At 41.4% G+C, this 16021-nt stretch overlaps 2 protein-coding genes across 2 annotated transcripts; both read left to right on the forward strand.

Moving 5' to 3' along the window:
• On the forward strand, positions 1-5061 carry mpzl2b (myelin protein zero-like 2b). The gene is made up of 5 exons (XM_040181927.2): positions 1-200; positions 2425-2594; positions 2770-2980; positions 3227-3395; positions 4147-5061. Exons 1-5 carry the CDS (start codon positions 140-142, stop codon positions 4205-4207), a joined length of 672 nt encoding a protein of 223 aa, XP_040037861.1. The 5' UTR covers positions 1-139; the 3' UTR covers positions 4208-5061.
• Positions 5062-7343: 2282 nt separating this feature from the next.
• On the forward strand, positions 7344-16021 carry scn4bb (sodium channel, voltage-gated, type IV, beta b). Its single transcript, XM_040182713.2, has 6 exons — positions 7344-8720; positions 9001-9310; positions 13413-13576; positions 13650-13869; positions 15208-15337; positions 15495-16021. The coding sequence occupies exons 2-6, from the start codon at positions 9226-9228 to the stop codon at positions 15589-15591; spliced, it is 696 nt and encodes a 231-aa protein (XP_040038647.1). The 5' UTR covers positions 7344-8720; positions 9001-9225; the 3' UTR covers positions 15592-16021.

Below are 16021 nucleotides of genomic sequence, written 5' to 3' on the forward strand. Positions count from 1 at the left end.
CGTGTGAGTGTAGCAAAAAAAAGGAGAGTCCCGTAAAAACAAACCCTCTTCCGCGTCCGACTGTGGCATGAATTGGGGCTGACAGTGTTTGAAGGGACTTTGATATTTGGGGAATCGACCCGCCGGAGTCGAGACCAACATGACCGATCTCGTGCATCGGATATGGGCGCTCCTTGTCCTCGGAGGAATGTTTGGCCCAGGTGAGTTTGAGCGACTTCCTGGAGGGATTCTGCCCCGCAGCCCTTGAGCCGCGGAGAAGAGGGGTTTATTCTGGGCGGTGGGGGGGTTGTACGACACACACGTATGACACACGTGTGTGTTGATATTGCTGAAAGGTAGTTATTGAGACCATGAGTTATTCTCTCGTTTCGTTGTGCGATTATTATCTTTATACCGATGTGTGGAGTTTATTCACAAGACGTCATCAATTCTCCATAACCGAGATCAGTGACAGTAAAAAGGACATGCGCACCAAGAAGTTTGATGGTGATCGTTTCAACAAATGCTTTATATTATTAATTTCATGTCGTTTTCTAACTGACGCTTTTCTCCAAAGCGACTCTACATTGTATTTTTAACCCATGGTTTTTAGTGGGAGTGGTGTGGTAGCCGTAAGGGCGCCCGGTGAGTAGGTGTCTTGCTCAGGGAGCAGCCGGGGTTCGAACCGCCGACCTTGCCGTTCCGGGCGCACCCTGCACTCTCTACTTCCCATGACGCCTAATGTAACCAGGTCTTAATTTCGGCCTAAAGGTCAATATTTATAACAATATTTAATGATCACCATTGCAAATAACTTGAGGCAAGACTTGAATTGCTGATTAAATCCCAAACCCTTTTAAGTTAAAGGGAAGGCAGGGATATGTTCTTGAGAACACAAAAAACTAGTCCACGTCAACAAACCTAGAGGTGCCATCAGATTCCATTGGAAACTACAGGTGAAAAAAGTCTTACTGATAGATAACATTAGACCTCCCCTGTTTATTATTTACATTTAGACAGTTGTGTATTACTGTTTTCTGAAATGTTATTTTTACGTTGAAAACTTATGTTATCTAACGCTTTAAGTTTTAATGAATTTAAGATATATTAATACAAGCAGTAGTAAAATACACACACTTGTGTATTTTGCACACTGCACCACTAGTCTGAGAAAGCTTCAAAATTGGCAAAACTCTTGAAATCAACCAGTGCATAAAAAAAAAACATGATTTTGCCTCGTGTGTCTTGCCTTTAAAAAAAAGACTTAATGTTGTGGTTAAAACCAGTCAGTTAGAACTTCGACCATGAGAATGTTCCTCTGGATATCTGAACATAGTTCCATTCTGTTTGATAAGCTCTCTTGTAGCGTCACAGTGGACTGATAACGTGGAGCAGCCTTTGTAACGTGGCTAATCATAACATTCCCAGGAACTGAGGGAGACTTTGTGGAAGAACTGAAACTCCACTTTTCTAGGAAGGAACACAGACTTGTTTTTATTATAATAACATAAACATCTGCTTATATACTTGTATACTCAATAATCACAGCTAAGATATGGGTTTGTTCTATGATTTTTTGTTCATAGTTATCCCGTTTTATCATTCATTTGGATCATTTACAGAATTGTGCTAGTGGGTCCTCCATACAGAGACACGTCTTTTACCGTCCTATTTTATTTTATTTTGACTTTGTCCAGGATTACAGAATATTCTTGTCCTGTTGTTCACTGAAGGGGTCTGCAGGTTTGCTCATCACTGTGGCTGACTGTGTGATGCAGATTTACCTCACCTCACCTCAAATATTAACTTCACCAAATCCCTTGAAAAAGATGAAGCGTTGTGGAAGTGAACTTACTTTGACATGCTATATTTCAAGTCCGACATGAAGCAACATTCTAGTTTTATGTCAATAACATGTATTACTGAATGAATAATGAGTATAAAACATCCAAACCTGCTCCTATCAGCCCTATATTACCTGGTACAGGTACAGGCGGTGCCCATCTACATGTCTTTACTTGCACACACACGCCATCATTAACCCACAGTAGGCCATGTTATTTGTTCTCCTGTTTGCTGTACTGAAGCACTGAAGCAAAGTCTTTTAGAATGTTGTGGGCGGTGGTCATTAGAAAAGACTGTACCTCACAATCTATACTGTCGCCACAAAGAGTAAACGCGGCATATCTGGGTCTTTCTCTCCGCTCTCAACCGTCAAGGACGTTTTGTTGTGTTGAAGAAGCTGCGATAACTACGTTTGCTCCAAACAGCCCTGCTCTTGTTTTTGTGGGTAAATGAAATGCTCCAAAATCGAGGAGTGAAATAGGAGACTGTGGCAGTTCAAGCCATCAGCTGTGTTGTTTGAATTAGTCAGGCAGTGGAGATTTGTAAGGTTATGGTAATCCTGATGGGTATTTTTTTCTCCCCTGTTGTTCATTATGCCAGGAGTGCGACACGTCACTGGAATAGACATTTACACGCCGAAAGAGGTGGAAGCACTCAACGGGACGAATGTGAAACTGAAGTGCACCTTTAGTTCCAGTCATCCGGTGTCGGTTACCTCGGTGTCCGTGTCCTGGAACTTCCGCCCCCTAAGTTCAGGGAAGGATGAGCCGGTATGTAGAATTGTTCTTTTTGATTAAGAAAAAATGTCATTATTAAATAAGTCACCACTTTTCATCAAAAGTGTTTATATATCTTGTGCTAAAGCCATTGGCCAAATATATTTGCCCTCTCTTAACAGCTGTCGTGCACCATATAAATAGCTCAGTTTTCCGTATTGTGTGGCAGGTGTTTTACTACCAGGACGTACCGTACCCTCCAACGGAAGGGCGCTTTAAAGGCCACGCCGTGTGGTCAGGAGATATTATGAAACGGGATGTTTCCATCACTCTGCATGAGGTGCCTCCGACCTTTAACGGCACCTACATCTGCCAAGTGCGCAATCCTCCAGATGTGCATGGCAGCAATGGAGAGATCATCCTCAAAGTCGTGAACAAAGGTTAGAGCGGCAGCGCATCACGCTTGGAAGAGTAGTCTGTCCAGATTGCAGAAAAGAAAATTCAAAATTGTTCAGTTTGTCACCCCCTCCCTCCCCCATTTTCACCATTCACTCATTAATATCAATGCTTTCTTGATGTATTTTGCTAGTGTATTGCAAAAGAGCACTGTGGCATGTGGAATAAATCCAGCATTTCCCAACAGGAGGCATTGATATTTCCCTAATTTAGGGTCTTATTGCTTCCAGCTTCCTTCTCTGAGATCGCCATACTGGCAGCAGCAGGTGGAGCCGCCTGTGCTTTAATCCTGGTCCTCCTCGGCATCGCCGTAGCGGTGAAGTACTACAAGAGAAAGGGCAGGAGCCCGGACATTGAGATGCACCCGCCGGAGGATATGTGGAAGGACTCGACTGTGTGGTGAGGCCAGAGAGCCAGAGCGCCTCTTCTTCTCGCGACTGGTGTGGATTCTGATGAAATTTGATGGTGGATTCGGATGAAATTTGATGGTGGGGAGGCATCTTTTTCTTCCATCTTTGCTGCTCCAAAGGGAACCTCTTGGATATTATTGTGTCCTTCAGTGTTAGATTATTGTACCACCTTTTCCATTTGTACTAATGCCAATCTTTATTTACTGATATATGTTTTATCAAACGTTGTGAATGATTGTTATTACTAATTTCTTTTTTTAAATATGGAGAGATTTACATGCAGTTCTTGGAGCCTGTTCATTGACCTTTTATGATGTTTTTACAGAATTACTAAATTGTCTAAACACACAAAAAATATAGTTTAATATTTTCCTACAAAGAGTACTTCATACGTTATCCTGCTCCGGGGAATTTGTACATATCCTTTCTATAGCCTGCTGTTGGCATAACTTTCCCTTTTTCTCTGTGAGCAGCAGCTACAAAAATAGTTGCATCATAGTTTGTGTCACTTTAACTTAAAAGTGATACAAAGTTAATACAAATGAACAGGTTTTGGTGGAGAAATGTTCCTGAACTGATGTATTGATCATCTTTGTCTGCGAGATGAAGCAGTACATTAATTCTCTGTGGTACTGTGGTTGGGTTTCAAAATAATTTCTGGGTATATTTCATGTTCAACGTCATTGTTATGTGCATGCATGTGTGTGTAATTGAATTTGTTTTTGTGGGCATTGCGTCAGTTACCCCGAAGAGGCCGTTCGTCTGACAGTTAAGAAGAAAAAAGACTCAAAATTCAGATAAAATCGAGTCTGAACCCAGCGATGGAGTTCTGGATTAAGAGGAAGGGGACGACGACAATGATGGTGACGATGATCGAATGGACACATTCACCGTTTTAACGTTCACCTTTTTCCTGTTCACGTATGTGCTTTTCTGTGTGATTTATAATACTTTTACAGGACTGAATTATAGTGTGTATTTCTGCATATGTATTATTTTTTCACAATAATGACGAGTCAGACGATGCGACTCGCCTGTCAGCAGCGCGGTCAGAGATGCGGGTGTGTCATGCCATGTGATACAACCACACTTCCATATTTTTCGGACCCACCGAGTTTGCCTCAGGCGACATGTTAGTCAGACTTAAATCCACTGGATGGATGAGTGTTTGCTGTCCATAAACTTTGCTTCTTTGTGCTACCTTGACTACAGCTGCTGCTGGAAAGCTTTTGCCTTGGATCAATATGTGTTTCATGTCAAATAAATTCAACATAGATTGTTCAAGAGAAGAGCCAGTTTATGGGCTTATTGCTACAAACCCCCCGACTACGATAGTGTTTGTTCAACTACAACGGTGCCAGATGTTTCTCCTGTTTATTTTTTTCTTAATACATAACTCAAGAGTACACTCAACTTTTTTTTTATGGAGAAGTTAGTTTTTTTCAGAAAGTCCATCACAATATTTTTTTAGTGATCAACAAAAGGCAGTGTTTACTGCACAATTGTTTTTGTATATAGTTTCCGTATATAATATATATGTGTAAAGTAAGTTGGAATTGTACATTTTTTTTAAATGACCTGCAAAGTTGTTGTAGGTGTATATATATATATATATATGTATAACAACTCCGGAATAAAGAACGTTTTTTAAATAATTTCAATTGTATGACTTAAAAAAAAGGTTTCAGTGTGTTTGAAGAGACTGGGTGGGTGAGTGTGAAATACCAACCAGCGGCCAGTCCCGTTTGGCCCAATGAGTTACAGTCTTAACCGCTCTGTTAAGCCCACTGTTTGTTCAGTGCTAAATGAACTCTCCTTTTGCACTTCACCAAGTGGTATATTAGTAAGTATTTGTCTTTTTTTCTTCACTTAAACAAAAGCTGGGGTTTAATATCTGTTCTCTTAAAAAATATCAAATAAAACTCAAGTTTGCAGGTAACATGAAACGGGTATTGAAGTCATGGTGGAGGGAGTCTCATGAGGACATGTGGGACGACTCAAGCTGATCATAAACCACATTCATCAACTATTTTGCTCTGACTGAAAGCAGGCGTGCAGTTTTGTGAATGGGTTAAGTGCTGGTAATGAATACAAAGATAGTTTTCCTTAACAAACGTCTTCAAAATATCCGCAAAAGAGAGTCAGTTAATGATGGGTAAGACTTCGGCTCAAAGTAAATTAAACATTTAAGTGAATTTGTCCACATTATTCCTTAGGCGTACTCTTTTACAGCTAACAACAGCTAAATTAATGAACCCTAGTTTAGTTTTGCTTTTGGGCACGCTGAAATGTATTGGAGTTAATTAGGCTCTTATTGCTCACTAATAAACCCTTTGATTATGTATTATTCTTATTTTGCCAGCTTATGGGCGGACACAACAGCCGTTTTGCTCAGTACTGTAAATAAAGCAACTACTTTATCCTTTTTTTTTCTTCTTCCAATACATTTATCTGACAGCATTGAATGCTTATACGTTTTATATGTTGAGTTAATTCTTTTCTGCTTAAGTGGTATTTTGAATACAGGGCATTAACATTTAATTGAATATTTTACAGTATTTTACTGTGTTTTACTCAATTAAACAGATAAGTATTTCTTGTTATCTATTTCCATAATGTGCGCGTGCTTGTGCTGCTCTTACTCACTACAGCGTGTCCTTGTCTCTTTTTGGAGCAGCATGCATTTTGCTGCAGCAGGAGCAAATGACACCTACGTGACTTTAAAAGCTGAGGGTGCACTTACGTGCACACATGAATGCTAATATTTATTGACACAGTACATACCATGGGGTTGTGTTTGTGTGCTTATGACTGCTCTCTGTAGTTACAGATGTCCTACATAGCTCTGCAGCAGCATCCAATCTTTCTGCAGCAAAATGCTGGGGGGGGTTTCTGCTCTTTGCAGTTCTGGAAGAGTTCCCACTGCTGCTGCATTGATCCTCAGTGGAGGGGCCTGGAGAGGAGAGCGCTGAGCCTGCAGCCAAGCCACATGATCTCTCAGTTTAGAGCTCCACATCCGTCACATCAACCCCCCGCTCCACCTACTGTCACCCAGCGCCACACTTCACGTACTTGTACATGCATATTGTGAACCACGTTGGTCATTAATGGTGTGACTGTGTGATCCTCTGGCTATTTGTTTCAGGCACTGCCCATTCTAATTTGAATACAAATTCTGAATGTGTTTAATTAAACACACAGTCACTCATTATACTGTGAAAAACATTCAATGTGGATTACTGCGCTTGCAGAGTTTTCGCCGGTTGTGTCAGGACCATCCATTCACCTCACTTCTGAATATTCCCTTTACTATATGTGCACATATAGTAAATGGAAATTATAGCTGACTTAGACACATTTCACTTTAATTAACACAAATTAAGACACCTCGTAATCTTCTGCATGAGCTGGTAAAGAAAAGACATGCCAATTCTATAGAGTCTTTATATCTGCTTGATATTTAGCTCAATTAATAACGAATGGCAGATACCTGCATCTGTCTGCATAACTGAATCTGCTGGTGCAAATTTCAGTTACAGCCCGTCGGAGTCGCAAACATTACCTTTTCTTCTAATGTTAGAGAATGCAAGCAGAGGAAGCGGGATCCCAAGTGGATGTGTAGCTGAGGACAGCCTGTGTAATTGTACTGTACTGTGCTCAGATATAGCCCACTCATCACATGGTCTCAGTTGCATCCAGTTAACACTCTTGCTTCTTCTTATTTGCAATTTGAACTGAGATTAACCTCTTACCCGACAAATATTTTCAAATTAAATAATAAGCCATAATTACTATGTAGTCACCTTATATTTACAGTAATGGATAGTTTTACATAATGGCACATAATGTGTATGGATGCAATGACAGCCAAGTCTAACATTGATTAATTAAATCCGAAAACTCTTCTTTAGTCGTGACCTGCAGTGAATGGTGAAGCTGCATGCTATTGGTCAGCTGTCGATGACTGATGTCTACAATCATTACATTGCATTACATGTCATTTAACTGACGCCTTTATCTAAAGCGACTTACATTGCATTTTTAACCCATAGTTTTACATTTTGAATCCATCCCACACAGTGGGAGTCGTGTGCAGTCGTAAGGGCTGCCCTGGGAGCTGTTAGGGGTTGGGTGTCTTGCTCAAGGACACTTGAACATGGGACATGGAGCAGCCAGGGTTCAAACCGCCGATCTTGCGGTTCCACGACGCATCCTCTCTACTCCATGCGCCACCGTCGCATATCATAATGCATTTGCAGCCCCATTGACCTGATCACAAGAGAGAGAGGTGTCTGCCTCATGATATACAAGATAGTTTGACCTTTGTGGAATTGAGTAGAACACACATGCACACATCACCGGTGGCTGAGGAGGCTGATTATTCTGAGCCCGGAAGGAGCCTGCTTTTGACGACAAGAGGAAAGCAAAGTCAAATAAAATGTCCTTCTCTCCATCTAGGAAGGACACAGAAAATAAAAAAATAAGGAAAAGCTTAAAAGTCCCATTACAGTTCAAAATCAGACATTTTCAATTGTGTAAGTAGAATAGAGAGTAAGTCTTTTCTAGTTCACCCTCCCACGTGTAATTATGTCATGCTAATATTTAATTCCTTGACGGTGACGTTATCAGAGAAACATCATGTCTACTTATGAATGGAGAGTTTTGATTCAGGACTGTGTGACTGGCCCTGGGGATGCATTACACAGCCTCCTCCCCAACCTGCACTGCAGAACTTTTCTCTGATCTTCACTAACACGCTGAGAAAAGTGTCTGACTCTGCATACACGCCCCGAGTCAGAAGATGGGGAGGAGGGTAAGGCGGGGAGGGAAGCGGACAGGGGAGGAGGGAATAGGGTTGATGGAGGGAGAAAGAGAAAAAGAGTGAAAACAGGGGCAGGTGAGGGAGGGAAGATAGAGAGGCGAGGGGAAAAGAGAGAGAGAGAGAGAGAGAGAGAGAGAGGTGGCATGTAGCCAACAGAGAGGACGGGGAAAAGTTGTGAGGTAGCCGGAGGGACGGGCAGGGAGGAGAGTCAGCGTCATTGGTGCTCTGCTGAGGGGAAGCAAGAGCAGCTTTTCCTCCGGTCCGTCTGTCTCTCCACATTTCTGTCTTTCTCTCTGTCTACCTCTCCACTGTAATTATCTGTCATCCTGGCTGTGGCTGTGATGTGGTGGGTTCTGCAGTGAAAGTGCCGGCTGGCGGATTCTCCTTGAGTGAACCCTGACTGTGCGCAGTATTCGCTGCTGTCCTGTCCACACTGACTCAGCTGTGCAGGCAGCCTGCCGGCCTCTGAGCGAACACCGGCTGCAAGAGCAGGTAAAGAAAGGCATGACAGAACTTGAGCTGTGCATTTTTCTTAAGCGTTTACATTCAGTCGAGGAAATACTGTTTGCACATGAAGATTAATGCATGCAGGAAACATGTAAATACACTCAGTCTGTGCCGAAATAACTTTTTACTGTACTGTCTGGGCTTTTACAGACACGAAATGTTCCATTTGAACATTTGTGTTGATTGACTTTATCTTTCTTTCTTTCTCTCTCTCTGTTTCCCCCGACCCCCACGCCTCCCTCTTTGCCCTCTGTCTGACCTACAGCCTCTTCCACCGTGGTGCACTGGGGTTAGGCGGGCAGGCTGCCTGCACCCTGACAACTGCGTGTGCTCGACTGGGACGTGCCTTGTTCGGGGTCCAGACAGCATATTCCAGATTCAACACTGTAAACCAGAGAAGCCGAGCGGGGCTAAAGGATATTTTACGAGCTATCTGGGAGCCGTTGGATCCTGCAGCAGTATCTGTTTCGAAACAGACAAGCCGGCTGCCATGGAGGTGCAGTGGCTTGGGGTTGAATTCCCGAGGCCGGGCCCTCCACATAGAGCCGTTGGCCTGATCTTCTCCATACTGCTTGGTAATGTACCAACGTCACCTCCTACGATGCCTCCTCATTTCTCTTTCTTCAAAAACTTCTCATTTGGGTTTTTCCACCACTCACTCCTCATGGATACGTACAAATTCTTCCAAAATCAATGTATATGTAATGTATGTTTGTGTTGTTATGCAGAACGATGAAAGAACGCTTTTCGAAATTTGACATTTACCTTCATCAGTTTCTGACTAAGTCAGTATTGACTGCAATTGTATTTAGGTCAGTACACCACGTTCAGCCTGGGAATGTTTTGTTAAAATGTACTTGATCATTGTCATTGTTCGATAGTTTGTTGTTATCTGCGATCCAAATTGGTAGGGTATGGTTGGGAAAAGTAAATGTTAGAATGGGAAAGCTGTGTCGGCCCTGAGGCACCCTAGACCAGAGGTTGGATTTGCCTGCAGTGGAGGTGTATCTGCAGTAATAGTCCACAGAGTCACTAACAGTTTAATTTGTATTTGATCCACAAATCAATATCAGAGTACTTTTACAGAGATTGTGCAGTTACAGTACAGTAATTATCCAGATGTGGTATTGTCGATTAAATTCATGCAGGAGTTTGCAGGAGGACTGACAGTCGTGATAGCCTCCACCTTGCCTTAATAACGTTATCGGCTGTGAATAAGGTTTTCTGTTTGCCTAAAGTGACACATTACTGTAGCTTTTGAGGAAAATAAGTATCCCATTACCATCAAATTTCAGTCACAGGTGACACATTCTGTTTAAATATCCTGGTCCACTGGCATACAGCTGCTCTCCTGCATGTTACGGCACTAGCCGTTATCTGAAAATGACCTATTTTGAGTAATACACTGTCACGATATGTGCGTTTTAATAAATCCTGTCTGGCACTGTTTTTGTGTCAGAAAGTGTGTGCTGCATCAGTGCAGCAATAGTGCAGCAAAAACGCATGAGAAAGGTTTTCCACATGAGACCTTAGTCTATGACCTCCTGTGTAGGAACTGTGTGCTCTAAAACCACCTCACAACATTCTTGGCCTTGTAAAAATTGATCAGATGAATCATTTTGAACCTAAAAAAACATGGACAGACAGTTGAATTGTGTTGCCACGTAAAAATGTGGATGCTATTTTCAGAACAAGAATGGCTTTTTTTTATAGTGAAACAGTTTGGTCGTAACAAAACGTGCTTGGTAGACTTTTCTTAACACACGTAGCAGAAAGAGAGATGCTACAGCTAAGCTTCAGCACCATGACATTAAGCCAATATTTTTTTACCCTATTGTATGAAAAATGTAGCCTAAAGTATTTTACATTTGACAAGCAGAGGCAGTGCTGTTTTATGTCTACGTATTTTGTCTTTCAGCACAAGCTTTTCATAATACTGCTGTCTTGCTGTTCATTCCAACCATTCGATATCATTAACCACATTCGATATAAATAAGACATACATAAGATGGATTCTTTTTCCTTACTTTCCCTCGTTAACCCCATCGCGAGCTAGCAGGGTTTTTGGCATCTGCTCTGAAAATGGCATACATCATAAAAAGTGTAATAACTCTGGAACTACTTTGTCTATCTGGAACAGGGATTTTTCCCCTGTGTGTGTTCTGTGTACAAATAAGCTCATATGTTACTGGTGAAGAAATAAATCAATAGAACACAGAAAAAAATAACTTTTGAATTTTTGAGAAGAGACTCGATGCCCTGTAAAACACGAAGATAGCAGACTAAACACACATTTACGCGATAGCCCAGTGTGTGGACAGTCCTCGTGGGAAGTCGCACATTGACAGAGTGGTGATAACTACTCTAAAGGGGGCTCCAGTGCAGGCCTCACGGCAGAGAAACGGCAGGAATCCGTCTACTTTTGGTCGATTGGCATGGTTCAATACTTCCTACTTCCTATTGGATCCGACAAACACCACGCGGGAAAGAGCGACAGCTCCCTTTGCCACTCAGAAGTCCAAACGAGTAGAGCGTAAAATGACTCCAGAGAGGTTGGCTTAGAAACTCCCCCTAGCTCTTAAAACCTGCGCAGAAGGCTCTGAAATTGCTTGTGAGGCGGCTGCACCTATCTCGCTAAAAAAAAATCCTGTTCATGATTTCATTTAAAATGTCAAAAGAAAGGGACATTTATAAATATATGCTTATGAGGAGGCTTGGTGCTTATTTTGCTTTGACTTTGGCACAGTTTGTGTGAGAGCAATAATACGAATATGAGTATTGTTTAGGCTAACAGTTCTTGTTTTTGTTGTAGCCTCTAGTTTTGATGAAAAAAATGCACATTAGCATAACATATTTACTTTACTTTTTGGAGCATTTTCAAACGGATAAGTGGAGAATATGGAGAGTACTGGATATTGCTGTTGGAAGTTGGTTCTGGCTCGGTTTTTCACCCATATGGAAGAAGCTAGTAATCAACATCTCAAAGAGATGCTAACTAGTGCCATTCATGTTTGGTTGACCATTGTATTTAATAATACAGGGGGGTTTGTACAGCTAGAGATAAAGTAGCCAATGTTATCTCGCTTCAGATATATCTGTATTGGTGTTAATGCCATAGTAGTTAGATAGTTAGTTAGTTAGAGGATCATTTAGAAACGGTGACTTCATAGTTTTTCCACCAGGGAGTTTAACTTAAGGTTGAAAAATGGAATGGATTTTACAACACAAAACATCTTGGTCATCACAACTTGATAAAAATGATTTAAAAAGTGGAGAAAAGCATAGAATTATCAATTATTTAAGTTCTTAAATACTGAGGATCAGCCTCTAAAATGTAGTTTTATCCAGTATTCTGTTATTTTGATTTACACTGTATTTTGGGAAATTATGTGGCGATTATATGTTCTGAGATATTCTTAGATTAGCATATATAAACTGGAGTCTCACTGTTCTGCTTTTAATCTGAAGCTTCAACATCCAACAAAAAAACCTTATTTAAATTTAGGGTAGTATTTTAATGTTGTCAAAAAAAATCAGGTTTTGTTGTGCTGCTGCAGTCACTACAAATATGTTACAATAAATATTAAAAAGATATTGTGAAAGGTTAATAAAAACGTTACACTATAAAATGTGAACAAGTGAAAAGACGCGCTGTTGCTCTCTCCTCACTGCTTCTATTGCTGTTTTTTGCAAGCTCACCGTGCTGCATTGAAACAGCTGATCAAAAAGATTGGAGAGAGGGAGTTATGCAAGATAGCGAGGGTGAGATGAGACGGAATCAATAACATTCCCAAACACAGTACACCACAAGCTCTCTGTGTGACGCCCTGTGCTACTCTGTACTTGCTGCATTGTGGCTTGTCATACGTTGACCTTGACCGTGTTTTGATCAAAATGTAACACAAAAAACAGAATCCTGGGAATGTAAGCGGCGGTGCAGAAAATAGAGCCGCTCCGGAAACCATTTGTCTTTTCAGGTGTTGTGTTTTCTCTCTATAACCTCATCATATGTGTACTAGTTCTGCACGGCACTTGGTGAGCATGTAGTTAACATCTCAAACACTAGACGGAAGCATTAAGCAGGACGAGCTGAACATTTGGTCTGTCCCCTAACGGCTAAAATGATTTACTGTGACCTTATCACATAAACAGTAGGTGAGAAACCAATGAGGAAAGAGAAAAAGATAATTGATTAAAAAAGACTGGTAGTTCGAGTTTTGATGTGCAAGTCAGTGCAAGTCAGATTTACTGTCACTGTCTACTCTCTATTGTTGAGAGGTAACTGGATGAGCAGGCTGGACTTGTGTTGTGACCATGAAATGGAGCAGTCAATAAGTGTAGCTTGTATACTAAGTTCTGACGAAAGGTAAAATAATCAAGCCTCTTTTCTGCCACAAGGTGTAGTTATAGCACAAATATGACAAGCATTTAGGAAATGGACGCTTCCGAGGGGGAAAAAAAAACGTTTGGTGCATATAATCCATGCCGGATAGACTGTACATTAGTGACCATGGGCTGGTAATTTGACTCTGTTAACTTCACAGCAAACCCGATGAAAACTTTTACAAACGTAGAGCAGACTGACATTAATTTAACACAACGCTGCTTCTCTGAACAGTGCACCTGTGCCCTCTGTGGTCTTATTTTAATGTGGTTTATATTCCTCTTCCTCCTCAGGCGCTTGGTCTGCTCAGGCCCTGGAGATGTTGGTTGGGAAGATTCCTTTTCTGCAGGCAGTGAACGGCAGCACGGTCATGTTGCCTTGCTCATACGCCAGCTGTATCGGTATAGAGGACCTCTATTTTAACTGGCAGTTCAACGACAACGGCACCATGCAGAAGGTAGGAAGCCGCTTTCGCAGAGAAAGATTCACGTCCAGGTAATTGGCGATTGATGGCTTGTCGGTCCCATCAGGTGTGTGATTCAGTGATAGCATCGGAGACGTCGGTGCCTAAAGTGGCCATCTATCGGGAGCGGGTGGAGTTTGTGGGGATGAACCGTGCCAACAACATCTCCATCTTGCTGTGGAACATCACCTTTGAGGACGGAGGCGAATACACTTGTTTTGGACGCAATCCCAAAGAGAAGGGCAGGAACCACAGTGCCATCTTCCACCTGCTCGTGGTGGACGAGTGTGAGTGGTCGAGGCCTTTGCTTCGTTTTCCTATTATCATTTATAAATGGGGTCGCCAGGCAAAGCCACGTTGGTTCTTAAGTTTTCAATGCATTACATTTAGTTTTAAAAAAATATGTAAATTGTTCACAAACACCAGACAAAAATCTCCCCCCGTTCAGCATTTAAGAGTCTGTCCAATTACGCCCAACATGACGACACATCCCTATAGATGTTCCTAGTTTAACTATATGCCCTGATATACTGTTTATATTGGCCAATGACAAATGTGGGACGGCTCACTCGGGATTCATGCTTCATGACCCCTTAATGTGCACACTTAAGTAGTAATAAACTAGAACGTTCATTTGTGTTTTGATGATGAGATTGTCGGGGGAGAATTTGTTGAGGTGCCTGTTGTGAGAGTCTCAAGAACTTGTATGTGACCTTTCTTGGGAAACTCGTGACCTGACCTAGTCTACGATGACATCCATATGTGGCTTGGACAGACCATATCATGTTCTTCTATTTACCTTTCTCCTCTGTTTTCCTGTCTGTCAAAATGATTGACTTGGTCCCACTAAGAGGGTCGTGGAGGTTCCCGAGACAACATCTGGTTAGCATTCCTCGAACCTTCAGAGATGTATAAAAGCTCCTGGTTCCCCATAGAAACTTTGTCAGATCTTCCTGCTCCTTTTGGGGGAAGGAACTTTCTGTCCCTTTTCAGCTGAATTGTAGTCATTTGACTTCTGTCTGTGCTTACGGCTTGTGCTGATGATCTCTGTATTCTTTATCATTTCTCTATATCCTAGTTAGTAATAAATCCTTAATCACAAAGCAAGCTCAAGATACTTTTGATTTCTTACATGGGCTAAATCCACAAATTTCCACCACAGAGATAAATCAGGCCCCTTAGGGAAAAAGGAAAAAAAATCATCCCACAAAAGGAAAATAGAATATTAAGAGTGTAGAATTAATTTATGACTGATTTAATACTTCCCTTTGTGCATTTATTCAATTATTTTCTAAAATGATTTCGTCACACGCATACAAAAGCTCACAATCCAGGAAAGCTACTATTAAACTAAACATTCTATAGTTTGTAAGTAATAAATTGGGTGTATGCAGTTCATCCTCTAAGGTCAGTCTGTACATCGTCTGAATCTGTTTTGGTTAGTCGGGCTTAGGCGATGGCTGCAGCCGCGGGCGACATTACAGCCCCGACCTTTCGTTGATGAACCAACTCATTAGAAACACCCTTTGTAACAATACAAAAGTTCTTTCTCTTTCTTAAATGGTTCGTGTTAATACTTTTCTGTCTCCATGATCAGTACTGTGGTGCGTTGTTAATGTCTGCAGTGAAGGTGGTGGACAACACGCTGACCATCATGATAGCCTCAGCTGTGGGAGGAGCCATCGCAGCTCTAATGGGCTTCATGTTGCTCAAGAACTTCACTCTTTATGTTCTTTCCAAGCTCGAGGAGAGAAAGTGAGTTTTTGCAACCACCTGGTCGTTCGCCAGCAATGCAGCCATTTTCATACTGTTTCATCGGAGTATGGAGTGAGTTTGAGATGTTTCTTTGAGCTGCCGTGCGTGTACAGTCCTAACTTTGTCTTCTCCTTTTTTTCCTCCAACGCCATTGCAGTAAGGAGTGCCTTGTAACTTCATCAGGGATCGACAACACAGAAAATGGCCTCTCAGGATCCAAAGCGGATTCAAAACCAACACCAAAAAAGAAATGAGAAAGCGCATGTATATGAAACCATATTTATGTACCTTCTTTGCATATATTGGTATATGCACATGTGATGCACACTGGAACATGTATTAGTGTTAAGTTTGGATCCTAAAAACAGCCTGGCTGTGGCTCACAAAGGAGAATACATGCGGCTGCGTACAAATGTGTTCGATGATATACAACTGAAGAATGATGATTACAGAGTACATGTTAAGTGCACATGACAGAGCTTGATTGATTGATTTATTATTATTATTGATTTATTGAGAATAATTTCTAAATTATATAATATTTACTTCCCGCGTCCCACCTGGTGTCTTAGTCATCAACCTCTTTTCAACATATTATCCATATTATTTGTGTTTTTTGAGTGGAACCATTAACTGGGTCTGATAACAGTTCAACATTTCACAAATAAAGCCAGTGTTTACTTT

Source organism: Gasterosteus aculeatus, chromosome 7 (assembly GCF_964276395.1).
Source record: "Gasterosteus aculeatus chromosome 7, fGasAcu3.hap1.1, whole genome shotgun sequence".
Lineage (NCBI taxonomy): Eukaryota > Metazoa > Chordata > Actinopteri > Perciformes > Gasterosteidae > Gasterosteus > Gasterosteus aculeatus.